This window comes from Trachurus japonicus, chromosome 23 (genome assembly GCF_045865225.1).
Source record: "Trachurus japonicus isolate A0001 chromosome 23, Traja_1.0".
Lineage (NCBI taxonomy): Eukaryota > Metazoa > Chordata > Actinopteri > Carangiformes > Carangidae > Trachurus > Trachurus japonicus.
Window position 1 is genome coordinate 20734788 of NC_140929.1, and position 16310 is coordinate 20751097.

General features: G+C 43.4%; 1 protein-coding gene across 1 annotated transcript; it reads left to right on the plus strand.

Moving 5' to 3' along the window:
* Nucleotides 1-2097: 2097 nt before the first annotated feature.
* On the plus strand, nt 2098-15888 carry adm2a (adrenomedullin 2a). The gene is made up of 3 exons (XM_085768901.1): nt 2098-2199; nt 2522-2788; nt 11916-15888. Exons 2-3 carry the CDS (start codon nt 2691-2693, stop codon nt 12325-12327), a joined length of 510 nt encoding a protein of 169 aa, XP_085625027.1. The 5' UTR covers nt 2098-2199; nt 2522-2690; the 3' UTR covers nt 12328-15888.
* Nucleotides 15889-16310: the final 422 nt, after the last annotated feature.

The window sequence follows — 16310 nt, forward strand, 5'->3', positions numbered from 1 at the left end:
CAGGTGGGCGGGGCTTAGTGAGTGCTTTGTTATGACATCACAAAGTCACAGGAAGACCTGATGGCTGGTTTCTGAATACAGCCTGTGTGCATTTCTCAGTGGACTGAGGCTTTGATACTTTGTATTAACATGGAACTTGGAGCTGATTTATAATCACAGTTTACATGGCCATGTTATTCAATATGCAACTAATTATCACATGGTTATATTACATTCATATTTGGCAGGTTAATACAAAGGAATAAGATCTGACCACATCTGAGGCAAAGACATGAGGAATTAATTTTCTAAAAAAAATAAGGTTGATGGAATTTGACAAAACTTTTCCTGATGGCATCTCCAGATTCAGCAAAACCCCAACCATGATGTCTTTTTATCCGATTCCCAGCTGCGGCTGTTTTCCTATTTTTGCCAGACTGTTAAACCACACGTAGAAATACGTAAATGAGAATGCCTTTTTTTTTTTTTTATAAGAAAATGCATCATTTGGAAAATGTGATCAACATAACCCAAGTTGTGGTGAACCCCAAGGGAGTTCAACATTTTTTCTGCATGTGTTTTACAGGAACAAGCTTAATTTCTGTTTCTATTGTACACCAGACAGATCATTTTAGATCCAGACAGTTACTGTAAAGGAGTTGTTGAGAAATTTTCTTAAGAACAAGTATATTTATTTTTCAGAAAACTAGTTGCATAGCTCTGTGACTCAAGTGCAACACAGAAAAATGAAGCAAGTGGGGTTATTTCTGTCCAAAACTTGAAATTATGCCTTTACATATACTACAAGTGCAGTGGAAGGGATACCCATGTTTATTTAGATGAAGAAGACTACATCGGCTGAAGAGACGAATAACAAACATGACATCGCTGCAGAGACTCTGTTTAGCTTGTCCTGTTCCTCTTCTACATGGATGTGCAGCTTCATTCTCATACCAGGAAAGGAGTCCACTCCACTGGTGACAACCTGCTTGACTTCTGGGAACTGGATGTTGCGTAACCGCATTTGAGGCAAAAAAAAAAAAAAAATCAAGTGTATGTGCCACTAGTGTGTCTGTGCATTAGCCAAATCAAAAGGAAGGAGGGGACTTGGACTTAGTACAAAAATCCTCACTAATAGGCTGAAACATGCAGCAGGATTCATCTGAGTCACTGCAGAGTTGTAAGACACATGTGGAGACCTGTCTGTCTTTTATCTGCTGTAAAAGAATTTTTATATGTCCGATGATGATTCAGTAAATTACTGCACCTCTTATTTACCACCCCTGATAAATCACACTAGTAACAGCTTGTTTACAACCCACAATTTCTGAATAAAGTGATGATAACGGCAACAAACTGTGTACGGGGAAAACATCCAGCGCCATATAGGAAAAATGTATCAATGATGCTGCTTCATGATGAAACTGTAGGCGTGACTTTACAGCAAAGTTCTGGGGATCCTGTGCAGATTCCTGCATCTCTTTCTATCTGAGTGAAACACACGGCTCACAATGATGATAAGAGACAGAGAGAGGGGTTTGGTCCGGAAGACAAACTGCCCGAGAAATTCATGAAAATGTGGGTCACTCACTTTCCTGAGTAGGCACATGCCTCTAGATGATAGTATAAAGTGCTGAGTACTGAGTTCAGAATTACAGGTATTACAGGTATCCTGAGCATCCTCACGTGTTTTTCGATGCTGTATCACTGTCATAATAATATTCCTATAGGGACATCCTGTTGTGCTATTCAATAAACAGTTTATGGTGTTTTATGTTGTATATGAGTCACTACAATATTCCACTGGGAGCTTGTTGTGTTCAGTGTCCAGTTAATAGTAAACTTAACCAAACATTTTTGCTCCCATGTTACTGTTCTGCTAATCATTTTTCCATATGAGTTTTAAATGTGTGTAGGTGTGTGTATGTGTTGCTTCAAACTAAATCCTTATCTTTTCGTTTCACTTTTAATGGCTGTTCCCCCTCCTCACATCTAAACAGCAGATTCCGAGCATAAGACAAGATTAGTCCTCTGCACCTTTCGCCTGTCAAATTGCCCACCGGCGCTTAAACTCCGCCCACTCACTATTTAAACCCACAATGTCACCCGGCACTCAGCTTCTCACTAGAGAACTTGATCTTGACCAACACGTTTGGATTCGTGGTGGGAAAAAAAACTTAACAGCCAAACCTCGGAGTCTGAGTCATAAAACCTGAAAGGGTAAGAATGATCTTCAATTTTCTTTTTTATTTTTATTTTTTTTTTACTCCTCATTCATAACTGTTTGCAAATTGATTTGCATGGTAAATTTAAGATGCACAGAGGAATGTGAACTTTTTTATCCGATGCATGAGTTTAATGGGACTTTATAATGAAGGAGCCAGTTGTTTTAGTGCAGATGTGTGAGTTTTTAAAAAGATCCCCATGAAGTTTCAGCTCCACATACAAGAAATGGATGAAGTTTGCTCTTTCTGCTTTCTGTTATTATTACTTATGAGCAACAGGTTAATTAACCCATGATCACCTCTGCTTCCACCCACAGTCTCTTGGATATCTCAACCCGGCCGGCATCTGTATTTTTGGGGGGACATCTCTCTTTTTTCCCTTCTCCTCCCCCTCCTCATCCCACTCTCGGGATTTAACCCTGTCCCAGTCCGGTGTGGTCTCCCGCTCCTTCCCGGAGAGGGTGTAAAGTTGCCGTCGGACCAGAGATGCGGTGCCTTCTCCCGCTCACTGTGTATTGCATCAGCCTGGTTTCCCTCCAGCGGCTGCAGGCTCTACCGGTCGAGGAGCGTCCCAGCAGCAACAGGTAGGACCCGCTGCCTCACGCGCTCACACACGCCGCTTTATCGCTCGTGAAGACCCGCTGCTCTGCTCTGATTGGCTGCTCCGATCATATAGAAACTCACCTGTGGCCGCGTTACACTTTATTTAAGTAGCCTATTAATGCGCCACTTATAGCCCAGCAGAACAGGATTTTTATATCAATTACTTTAAGATTATCTTCTACAATGTCTCTAGATATTAAATTATGCATGATTAATGAATCATTCCAAACAAAATGCCTTCAGGTAACTTGTTCTAAAGACTTTAGTGAAGTTATTTCCTCAAATTATTTACTTTTTTATTGAAGTTTGGCATTGATGCGTTACACAGCCTATAAAGGCTCATGGTGATCCTCTTTATTTTAGTTTACTGAGTCATAACTTGTGTAATAAATCACACCAGGGTTACTGTTACTGTGCTGTGTTGTTGTGTCGGCCAGATAGTGGATAAATACAGGCTGCAAGGTCAAAGGCTGAGCCATGATACAGTCAAACACTTTCTATCTCCTTGAGATAGCCGGCTGTGGAGTGAGTGACAGTGTTGGACACTGTTACCTCATATTTAAAGACAGCTTATCACTGTTTAAAACTTTATAAAAGAGCCAATCAAATAGATATCTATATTATTTTTTATGATATTGTTTGGAAAAAAGAAGCCTGACGCTGTGATCTGATCAAAGTGGAGGGTTGATGCTGAAAAGTAGGCTGAGTTGGAGTGAAAAACTGTCTTGAATTACAGCAGATCTAATACATGTGGCCCAGACAGAGCTGTAAATGACATCTGAATTGTAGTCAAATCAGTTTTCTGTGAAAAAGATCACGTTTTTTTCCCCCTGCTCCCGATTGTGATCCTTTGTTTTCTGCCCCGTCTTCTTCCTCCACCTCTCAGTCCCAAAGGTTGTCACATGAGTAACTATTTATAAAGGTTTTGTTTGGTTCAATCACCTTGTGATTCTCTATGGAAAAAAAAAATCATTTCCAAGGTTGGAAAACCAGTTTGTCCCCATGAATAGCCCGGGCTAGAAAATACCAGTGTGGACCATTGTAAAGGATCTTTGAGGCTTTGAGTGGCACCTGTACTTTTCCACCACTCGAGTGACTAGAGCTTTTCATTACAAAAGCCCTGAGTAAGACATTAGACAGCAGCCAGTGTTATTCCTAATAGTCTACTACACATATGTGTGAGGGCGGCCTGCCAGCGATGCAATACGTGTGTGTGGTTGCAATGTTGAGGCGCAGTGAGGAATGTGGATGAGTCAGTGTGTGTGTGCCCTCTTCTGGTGGATGTTGGACCCACAGCCTCTGGCTCAGTGTCAGCTCCTCTGAGCAGGGCCAGGCATGAAGCTCTCCCTCATGCTTTTATACAGTCCATTTATACTCTAGGCTATATTTACCTTTTAGTCATGACTGAGCAAAGCCAAGGACCGTGTGGCATTATCACACCTCACTGAGAAATCCTGATACTGCAGTAGCACTGATAAGTGAAAGCTGCAACATTAACACCTTCGGGGGGATTTTTAATCTTTATTTAATAATGTGTGTTAGAGATAATGATGAGAATGAGGAAAAGAGCTGGATTTGTGCCAGGAACATGTTCCCTCTTGTGGTAATTTTACACTACATCATACTTGCATGTCAGTTGTCCTGTACGCAAATTGCTCTTTAATGTTGGTTTTACTGCTTACAGTAGAAGTCATTAATGCGAGCAGCAGGTCGTGATCCCTCACTGGTTTCCCACAGTGGTGCTCTATGGGCACAGATTCAAGTCAAGAACCAACCCTAGGCTCTTTTCTCTTTTTCCTATTAGTGCTTTAATTTCAAAAAGTAGGAAATGTTATCAGTAGCTTGAAAACACCTTAAAGTTCAACATTTTGGCAAATTGGCCCATTGCCATAATCCCTATAGTCTTGGGAGTCGGTTCGTTACCTTTAATTGTCGGTGCAAGCTGTTTTTAGAACGGAGGAGCAGAGCCGTGAGCTACTCAGAGCTACACTACAGAGGCTAATGGGATTTCTTGGTTTCCCTCATCAAACTCATCAAATACACAATCCAACAACAACAAAACGCTCTCATGAGCCTCCGTAGCGTAGCTCGGAGCAGCTCACGACTCTGCTCCACCGTTCTAAAAACAGCTTGAACCGACAATTAAAGGTAAAGAACCTACCTCTAAGACTATAGGGATTATGGTAATGGACCAATTTGCCAAAATGTTGAACTAACCCTTTAACATATAATAAATACATTATACTTAAGTGATGTATTGAATCCCACAGTGAGGCAGGAGAAACAAGGAAAACAAGACTTTTCAAGAAAGTCCTTAAAGTTTAATACAGATAATGTAACAGTGGAATTTTCCTCCAGGTGGGCGAGCAGCACGTGGTCATCTCCTGCATGTGTGTGTGTGAGTGAGTGACCGGCCGTGTGTGTGTGTTCAGACAGCGAACACCTGGTGCTGTAACCCAACAGAGACAACAGGAAGCCAGGCTCCTGTATCCACTGTCTGTTTGCGTTGCCCCGGCCTCCTCTGCCACACCTGCCCTGCTCTGTAACCCCCCCTCAACCCCCCACCCCGCACCCCCCGCCACTTCCCATCTCTGTTTAGTAGTGTCGGGTGCATTAGCAGCATGTGCTTCATCACCGTGGTTTCACTCAGTCTGAGAGAAACTGCTGCAGCAGCAGAGAAGGGCCTGTTAGGAAGAAACGTCTTAAACAGCTCATGTTGTTGTAATCCTCTCTATGTTTCCTATTGGTCACATTATTGTGATTATATATGTATGTATATGTGATATTATATGTGCAGATTTTGCCATTGCGATGTTATATTCAAACATGAAATTGAAGATGAGATTTTTTTTTCTGGGTCTTGTACCCAACACACATCATGTCCCTTCATGTTGTTGTCAAGGACGTCTCTGTAGCAACACAATAGTTATAGTGCTAACAATGCACAACAATGTGGGACAGCTTTATTTAAAAAAAGCTGTGATCTGGATGTTACATTTGGGCATGGACTCATCTCATTTACATTGTGATTGATTGTGCAGCCCTATTGTCTCACTTTCACTTTAAATGCTCACTCAGCAATGCTGAAAATCACTGACGTTGCTTTATCTTCCTGTTAAAATCATAAAGAGGTCATTTTAAATTAGTTTTTTTCCCCCCAATGTGGCCCTTCTTCCTTTTAAAGGGATAGTTCACCATTTTGGCAAATTGGCCCATTGCCATAATCCCTATAGTCATAGGTTTGTTACCTTTAATTGTCGGTGCAAACTATTTTTAGAACGGTGGAGCAGAGCTGCGAGCTGCTCAGAGCTACGCTACGGAGGCTAATGGGATTTCTTGGTTTCTTTCATCAAACTCATTAAATACACAATCCAACAACTCCAAAACGCTCTGGTGGACAAGTTGTGACCTGCACATTCACCACGCTGAGATAATTAAGAATGTTACGAGACGGGGTTGTTTTTGAGGCAAATGCAGAGACTGCTTGCCGAAAAACTGCCCCTGACGGTATCATGCATCAGCTTGGAGTTGTCCTCGCATTGTGTTATTAGCGTGATAAGTTTGATGAGCGTTTGAGTTGAGGGTATTTGATAAATCCCATTAGCCTCCGTAGCGTAGCTCTGAGCAGCTCATGGCTCTGCTCCGCCATTCTAAAAATAACTTGTGCCGACAATTAAAGGTAACAAACCTACTGCTATGACTATTGGGATTATGGCAATGGGCTAATTTGCCAAAATGTTGAGCTGTCCCTTTAACTGTGCCCTTTGGGATGCACTGATGACCTCAACCAAACCTTAGGAAGCACCTTCACCACCCACTACAAGGCACTAATGCAGCAACAAGATCATGATCCCTCACTGGCTTCCCACCATGAGCAGAACTGTCTTTTTGGGGCACCCATCCATGTGATGTAACCTATCCACCTACGTCTCTGCAGCCAACTGGACTCTTATTTCAGGAGTCTGATTCTGGCTGTAAATACTCTGTAGTTGGGTAGTCTCATCTTTAACACCTGGATCTATTCCCAGAGATCTCCCCGCCCCGATGATGCTCCCTCTGAGTCACGGGCCTCCACGTTTCTCATCCCCACACCTCATGTAAAATGTTCTGCGGTTTTAATTAGGACAGATAATTCTCCTTTTTTCTTACCACCACAGGGCACATCCCGTTCTGTTACCGCCGCGGGCTGACTGCATGACGCTGAGTGTGTCTGAGCTCAGATGTCTGTCATTCCTTTCCCTGTTCTGTGTTTATGTCCAGGCTGTCCCTATGTGTCCTGATAAGGTCACTGCAAACACAAAGACGCCGTTAACAATGCCTGACGGGGCGCTTTCCAAACAAGGAGAAATTGCATGTTCCTTGGATCGCACGCAACACATACCCTTAATTGTCGCTTTACATAACATCTTGAGGTTTTTCTTTCGTAAAGGAAAATAGCCGAGGTCCGCGGCCAAACAACAAGTTAAATATGGCTTTAAGCAGTGAAGCGGCTTTACAATAGGAATTCCTGAAATGGGAAGAGGCTCTTTGCTTCGAGACCGGAGGAGATGTAGAGCCGATTTGTGGTCGTGTTTGCTCTGTCTGGACCAGGAACGATGATGATGATGGCTGAGGCCAGAAATAAAATTTTTATTTGTCTAAATCATTAAGTGTGTCTGGATTTCAACAACGTCTGGTCAGATGTTCATGTAGATACTCTCGACATAATATTTACCTCTGAATTTCATTTCACCCAGCGTGGTTTCCTGCGTTGTTGATGTTGCCGAGCCACCCTGAAGATGCAATTGGCTTTAGGTCCGTCCTTCTGATGTGTTATCTCTATTCTGACATATTTACACCTTATCGAGGAACAACAAGAACATCGCTCCCTCTCCATCCCGTATACCTCCTCAGGAAAGCACTCATGCTCGCAGAATGATTGAAAACAGCTCCGTCTCTGCTGTAAATCATCTCAAGAGAGGCCTCTTTTCATACGTCTTCTTTCTGGCTGTGGCCTGCTCAGATATATATTTACGGCATAAACAGTTGTTCGGCTCAGTCGGGGTCACTTTGACCGAACCCAGGCAGGCTGGAGGCTGAGGAGGGTAAAAGCTGCGACCAAGGAGGCAGGGAATTCCACTGTGGATTAATGGCTAAGACCTAAATTCCAGCCTCCACGTCTTTTAAGAGCAGGTTTCCGCTCCACGCAGAGAGCCGGGACGCTGCGGAGGCACGAATGCACATGTATCCTACTATATATGTGCATAAGAGGAGCAGCTTACAGTGTATTGGAAGAGTAGATTAGAAGCTTTGAGGGAAACAAATGTGACTTTGAAGGGAGAGAAAACCTGTCTGCCGGTTGACGCAAGTGTTGTGTCTACTCACATCGGACTGATGTGGTTTTAGAGCAGACATGGTTCCTAACGTGGCGTTCTGTCTGTCCGTGTAATTTACTGGCTCTGCTAAGTATGCTCAATGGCCAGCTTTGCTCGCACAAAGTAAATCACATCTCACTGAGGAGGTTATGAAAGCAGAACTACTCTTGAACAATTAGCACCAGTGTTTTGTGGGAAATAAATAAAGGAAAAACAATCCTCTATTTTGGTCCAACAATCTCCCCACTGTTACCTAGAGGAAGATTACATGAAATGCAGTGACTGTGCTGCTGCTGCTGCTGCTGCTGCTGCTTATTAAGGCTGCTTCAGCCTCTTTGGTAATCATGAAGTGTATCAGCAGCATGGGGAGGTAGGACTAGGATACGGCAGCTGAACTGTGCCATCGATTCAGAAGTAAAAAACCAAACAAGGCAACACAACAGGATTTTCTTTGCTTTTTATTGGACTGTAAAATCTTTTGAAATCTTCCCCCAGTCAAATTGAATATTTCGTCAAAGCCTTTAAGCTACTGCACGACCGTGAGAGGTGTCAAAACTTGGATGTCTTTGATCATTTGCCAATCTGCCAGATCTGCATTACTGTGGAGTTATGGGATAAGGTGGATGACGGCGAAATTTGCTCATCTAGTGAAAATGTTATCTACCCCCCTTTTTAATCCTGACTCTTCCAAGAAGTATTCTTCTTTGTAATTGCTGTTGTAGTACAGTCATGTGGTTCTTGCCTGCAACAAGCCAGTCCGGATGTTCTTACCAGCCAGTTTGAGACCTGCAAAATCCCACCCTTTGTGAGGATTGTGTATAATTAGCAAAGAGCGCCATATTTAGCAGGGATTCAGGGCGATACAGGCTTAAACTCATTGGGATAACCCACTTTTAAAGGTCCCATATTATATAAAATTACATGTCCATGTCTTTTTTGATTATAAAGTAGGTCTGGGTTCTGTGAAAATATCAAAACCTCAGTCACAACAGAAATGAAACTGAGCCTTAAAATCAGCCGTTGGGACTTCTGTAACGTTGTGATGTCACAAGAAAACAATCTCTGCTCTCAGCCCCGCCCACCTGGACCCATCAAACTTTGCAGAACTTTGTTTCTCAGAATGCTTACTAAAAAAAACTGTTATATTTTTATTGAATGACCCAGAAAACAGTCAGCCAATCAGAAAAGAGGAGACTCTGAGCCTCGTTTCTAATTGGCTGACTGTTTTCTGAGTCAAAAAATGGCACTGACTTGTTCTCACCAGAGCTCCAGATAGAAGCCTGAGAGAAGACATGTAAAACCACACGGAGATGATGTTTGGCTCTTTAACCACAAGGAGAAGTTAAAAAGATGAGACATTTAAAGCAATGTAGAAACAGTGAGAACTATAACAATAAATATACATGTATTTACTCAAAATAAACATGTGATTGGTCTGGAAACATAAATAGGACAATATGATGCAGGGCCACCGCTGCTGTGAGGAGTTTTCCTCTGCAGCCAAATATAACCTTCACAGCAGACCAGGTGGGTGTAACTTGGTGATGTGGCAGCAGGGCACCGAGGCCTGTCCTGGAAATAGTGCTGGCTTCTGTCTGTGGCCTGGCATTACACAGCTTTATTCAGCCACTGCCACTGTTGGACAGCAGGTCGTCCCAGACAGACTCCCAAACCTGCCAAGTGCTTAGTCTGCAGCCGAAACGGCCCGAGTAAAGCAAAAAGCTTTGCATTTCAGAGAGGACTCAGAACCAGAACCATAGAGGCACAGACAGTGTCTGCTGCGATGTCTCACGTCTCAGCCCCACAGTCACAGTAAAGGTTTCAGTGTTCATGGTAAAATAACATAAGTCAGCATTTTACAAATGGAACACACTTGATATAATTAGATCAGCTGTGGCTTCTGCCTCCAAGAACATGGGAAATGGTGCCAAACCTGCCACTGTGAAAGAATTTTTTCCCTTGACTCAGAAGAACCCAAAACAAACATGTTGGATATATTTGCCCTCATGCTGTATTTAAACCTCTTTGCACAAGCAGAGGCCATTGTTAACATTTAACATTTTCATCCTATTAATCCAGTGGCTGCCAGGGGCAACAGCACTTTTTACTGTTTACTTCTCCTGACCCTCAGCAGTGCTGACGGGTTAACACTCCGGGACTTGAGTCCCACTGTGCTGTACAAACACAGCGGTGACAGTCCAGTGAGGAGCTGCAGGGTCACGTTGTGAGCAGCGACTGTCTTTGTCAAACAATGAACAGATGGCGAGTCATTTGCCGGGGTGTTTGCTGAACGGGCCGTACCCGCTGGTCCACAGCACTGCAGAGCATGTTCATCTTAACAGCTCATTTACTGTAGGCTGATGGGGAGTCTCAGAAACCCAGTTTCTGGAAAAGGGTCTGTTTACCCCAACCTTTTTTTCTCTTTCCGCTGAGCTCTTCTTACAGTATCTTAAAGGCAGATCTAGATGGAACATCACCTTCAGTAGATTCTATTCAAGGGATCCCACACTCCAATTTAGGAGAGCATGTTTTGCTGTGCAATACTGTAGGTGCTGAGGGGGGGGGGTCAACCCAAATGATCTTTGCGATTCATGCTTCTTCTGCCAATTCAATTTTGGTAAACTGAATTTTGCTTGTTACCTAGACTGATAGTTTGGGTTATTTGATGTGAGGTTGTATGAAGCACTTATCTATAATCAGCGAATTTCCTGCAGTAGATCCAGATCAGCTTAGAGAAGCAGCAGGAGCACCGCTACAGAAGCTGCTGTGGACGAGGTCATCCACTTAAAAAAATGGCCACAGAAAAAAGTACAAATGTACTTTGGAAGTAGATATTTGAGCCTTTAAACTACTGTGTAACAGGGCTTAGCAAATAAATTGATTACCATTAGAACTAATCTGACTCCACTGCTGAGATTTGAATGTTCTCCTGTGGAGCCATCAGCACCTCTTAGCCCCGAGTGGCTGAAGCTCAGCTGGCCATTAAAGCACAGAGGTGCGGGGCTTGATTGTATAATGTAATAAGTGAGACAACGTCAGCGTACGTGTCCACATGTGGAAAACCATTAAGGGATGAACCGTAGTGTCCACGTGAACGGGTCAGCGTGCACGGAGCCACTCTGTGTTTAGACAACAGGCAAAAATGATTTGCTTATCAAAGCTGCTTTGTAGCGCTAATCAGATTTCTGCAGAATTACCAGTGCTCTTACAACATTAGCTGTTACACTAACAATGCTGGCAGGGACATTTTCTACACCTGTTCTGTTGTAGATGCAACAATAATTCTTATTTTGACTGGTGTCGCCAGGCAGGAATTACCGTGCTGGCTGACATTTGTTGTTTTGACGTGAAAGGATTTAACTTAAGTCTTGAGAGTAGAATAACCACTCATATCTGCCAAAAAATGCTTTGGCAATTCTGCTACAAAATAGTGTTTAAAATGCTACAGATATGCAAGGTTACTGCTTTTTCAGAGCAGCAATGCGACTGGCAAAAACTGCAGTACCTTTAATGACCACTAGGGATTACTAGATTTAGTAAGTCGATCCCCATAGACTCCCATGTTAAAATGTCAAACTTCACCTTTAGAGTCTGATACAAAAAACTGCCTACAGGTTTTTATTTTTTAATAAAACTCACTTGTTTGCATTAAATTGTGCACATACGTATGTCCTCTTTGCCCATTCTCTTTGGTGTCACAGATTTTATACTCAGGATTTCCTCAGCATCTCACCCATTTGTATTTTCTCCTCAGGTTGGACCTCCTCAACGAACTCTTTGACCTGAGAGAGGATACGGCCATGGCGTCGGAAAGCCAGCCCAGCGCTGCCACCAGCACTCCTGCTCCCAGCCCATCCCCAAAATGGCTGCCCGGTTTCCTCGGACACCCTCCGGCCTCAGGGGCGAGGACGCCTTCCCCCGGCCCGGGGCGACTCGCCGAAGCGTTGCGGATCGAGAGGAGAGCGCTGAGAGTCCGTCGTCACGCCCACTCGGGTTCTCGAGGGGGTCACCACTACCCTCACCACGCCCAGCTGATGAGGGTGGGCTGCGTCCTGGGAACCTGCCAAGTGCAGAACCTCAGCCACCGGCTCTACCAGCTCATTGGTCAGAGCGGCAGAGAGGACTCGTCCCCCATTAACCCCAGAAGCCCCCATAGTTACGGATGAGTTAGACACCTCCAAACAGCCACAGCGAGTCTATCTATATCTCCAGTTATTTATCTCTTAATGTATTACTGTTAGTCTTTGCATTAGAGTTTGATGTAGTACATAACTTGTGTTAATCCATCTCAAAATGACAATTATACTCCTCTTAAATGACTCAACATCACGCCTCGCTACTTTTTGGGCTGATTGATGGATGTGAAGATTGAAATTCCAAATCACAACTGTCCTTTCGGTTTTTTCTTGGTTTTTTTGGAAACCCCCTAATTTGAGATCTCCCACCATCCTGAGAACATTTGAAAGACATTGAAGTCCTTCTCAATTCCCCGTCCTGAGGAGAGTCCAGCAGGCCTCGGTTTGACATTTTAATCCTGTTAATGTAAGAATGAGGGCTTGTCTTCAACACCATCCAGTGGCCTGGTCCTGTCTGCCAACTGACCTCCCCAGCGGTGGTTATCCCACGGCTCATTGATCAAACACTTAAGCCCCTAATGTGGATTTCAACCTGCACTCTGAGCTGGAGCCCTGTCAAAACCAATGTATTCCCAAAGACCTCTTAAATGACCCAATGAACCCTTTTACCTCTTTTTTTGTGCCACCCCCACCCCCTCCTTCCTGCTTTTGGTGAACTGAGGAACACCAAGGTCATTTCACAACCACAGATTTCAATATGAACACTGACATCCCTGGAACAGTCCAACGGCTTTCATATGGACTGGGAATTCATCACTCAGTGGGACTTTGTGTTTCAGGCCACAGTTTACATTTGAGAGCAGCCACAGCTCTTGGTTTAAGAGCACTCTGAGTCAGGACGTAACCACATGAACTCCATGCCGAAAAAGAAAAAGAAGAAGGTCCAGAATCCAGTGCTCTGGATGGAGCCCGAGTGCCCGAAGGATCAGTTTCTGTGTTGCATTATAGAGGGCGGTTGGTTGACACAGGAGGTGGCAAAGTAAACCTTGGAACCGTGGATCAGCACTTTGTGATCTGCTGGCATTTTCCCTGCCAGAGGCCAAGTCTGAAATACTATAGCCCTTTCACGTGATTTATAAGTTCCCCCCGCAAGTCAGGACTTTGGGTTGACAGCAGTTTAATAAACCTGGCTTAATTACTTCAGTCATATGTACCGCCACAGCAGGGGAGGGAGGGGGGCCCGACCCTCCCACGGTCACACACTCAACAATAACACATAAATATCGAGGCGTACGGCTTCAGTGCACGTGTAGCCTGGAAGGGTCAGTTCACCAAAAACCAACACTTTTTCACTCTCTTTTGTTTGTTTTTTTACGCAGTGACACAGATTCTTATTTGGGAAACCAATAAATCTTTCAAATGTCTATATTCACACACCGCAAACAAAATTCCATTCCTTCTCCATTGTGTTGAGATATTTCAAAACTTGGCCAAATAAAAGCCACAAGAACTTTGTATTGGTACATTTGGTTGAACTGACCCTTTAAATGCTTCTGCACTGCAAACATTAGAATCCACTTACCGAGCTGATGCTTCATAGCAGGGGACCAATTAAGTAAAGTAGACTTAGGGAACAGATAAATACCCTCAAATGCATCTCATAGTGTATTTTCCTCTTACAGCCATGTGTTCAGTTGGTGTACAATGAAACATGTAGAGCTGAAGGTCATAAAGAGGCCAACAAGTCGTCCAATCTTCTAAAAGCCTTTGTATATGGTGGATTACCATAGTTTTAAATTATAATACATAAGAAAAGGACTTAGAAAATAGTGTTGGAAGCAACAGGCGCCACAGGCAGTAGCTATGTTAGGGTGTAGAGCGGCCCGGGAGGCGGCGGCGGCTTCAAGCTCCACTGTTACAATGCGGGTTTTCTAATGAGGGACCACACTGACCAAAAATGTTAGGCGTCAGAAAGCCCAGATTTCAAATGTGTATGCAAAATAGCACAGCGCCATCAAAAATACATGCCCTGACATTTCCCTTTTTTTCTTTCTCTATTTACGTCCCACTTTGAAATGGTGGGCGGAGGATGGACTGAGAATAACTGAGGTCGGGCTGTCCTCACAGTTGCATGCTGAAATTTGACAGGCCTTTAAAAAAAAATAAAAACATGCAACCAGAACTACTAAACCTATATTTTTGGTGAGAAACCTGTTTATGTTACATATTATTTAACATTCTTCTGAGACTTTATGGCAGCCTGATCTTGAGTTGTCAAGTGTTTGATAGTAGGAAGGCCGTTGGCACGCTTTCAGGTTTTATGTGCGCGGCCGTTTCAGTCGTATAGAGGTACCTTTAGCTTTTTGTTATTTTGCATACAAGTTCACAAACAGCATAAAACTCACCAAAAACCTGGCAATACTTGACATCATACATTAATGTGCTCTTTTACATATTTGTCGGGGTGTCTTCTCTTCTTCTTCTTCATCACCAGCTTCTTTATATCCTCAGCTTGGCGGTCTCGTCCTCCTCTCTTCCCCTCTCTCATCTGTAATCATTGGAGCCTGGAGGTCACAGGGTAATATCCATTGGTTCCTTTTAGCCCTAAATCTTAATCTGTTCAAAGTCTTGCTGAGGTGAAACATGCCAGTCTCTCAGCTGTAATGGAGCTAATCAATGTCTCGTGACGAATCATTAAAAGGCTTTTCAAAACGCTGAAAAACCCTGGTGGATCTCTCTTCTTTTGAAAAAAAAAAAAAAAAAAAAAAGTGTACTACCTTTTCACACGCTTCTGTGTGCGTCTGTGTTTTGAGGCTCAAGCATGCGGCCCTATCAGGCCGTTTATCTCCCGTGTTTGATCTCTGCTCCCAGGCTTTTTTCTTTTTGCGTAGTTTGTTTGTATGACATCAGAACATTGCGTCTTGTGGAGTTGTGTAAGCAAACTGTGCACAACCGCTAATACCCCCCCCCCCCTCCACGTAGAAACACGCAGGGCTCCCACGGGTCCTGATCACGAAGACACACAAGAGTAGGAAGGAGTACGGCTGAAAATGTTTATTGTCAGTTCTGTAGTGATGTAGGAAGATCTGCGTAGGTTTTTTTTTTTTGCTTTTTGCCTTTTGCTTATGTTCCAATTGAAAGTCACATGATCGCCTTAGGGTCACAGGAAAGCACTTTAAAGCAAGCATGTGTATCGATAGTCTCTCACAGCTTGGATTTCACTCACTGTAATGAACTTGTGAACGCTGAACGAGGTTCCTCTTGTAAATGTTGCATTTGAGATTGACTGTGTTTGAAGATGTCAGTGCACTACAGGTGGCATCAGGATGACTGTGAATGTATACTTATTATCTATGTATATATAAGTATACCTATATACAGTATATATGTGTGTGTGTGTGTGTGAGTGCGTGTGGGTGAGTGTGCGTGCGTGTGTGTGTGTATTCCGCCAAACTATTTAAAGAAAGTTGTGTATTTAAGTTATCTTTGTAAGTTAATATCTATTCTGTATGTCACCAAAGACTATTTATCTCATCTTTTCCACTGCTCCTTAAACGTGACCTTATGGTAGGACAGGAAGTCTTAAACTGTAGTTCAAATGTTACTGTTTGACAATGTCCTTCTCTCTGTAAAATAAAGAACTATACTGTAGCCTGATGGAGTATAGAGTATGATTTAAGTGTATGTGTGTGCGTTCATTCGTAAAAGAAGATAAATACATACACTACAGAATCATAAAAATCTCTAAATTTGAGATACATGACTCAGCGTATTTCTGTCAAGCATTCTTTCGAGTCATTTCCATGTCCTTCACCAAGCTGTTGTGACCTAACGTCAAAGAAGTCAATCATTACATGACAAAACTAGGGACAATGTCAATCGAACATGGAGGGACGTATGATCAGGGTATGATGCGACAGCACTGCAAGTACGTTAGCAGCGAAGGTCGTACGACTCAGCGGAGTTAATGAGTGACGGGGGCTGTGGTCAGCAGCAGAGCAGCCCATTGGATGGTTCAGCATCCGCTACAGGACAGGAGAGAGGAGACAGGAGACAGGAGAGAGGAGAGAGGG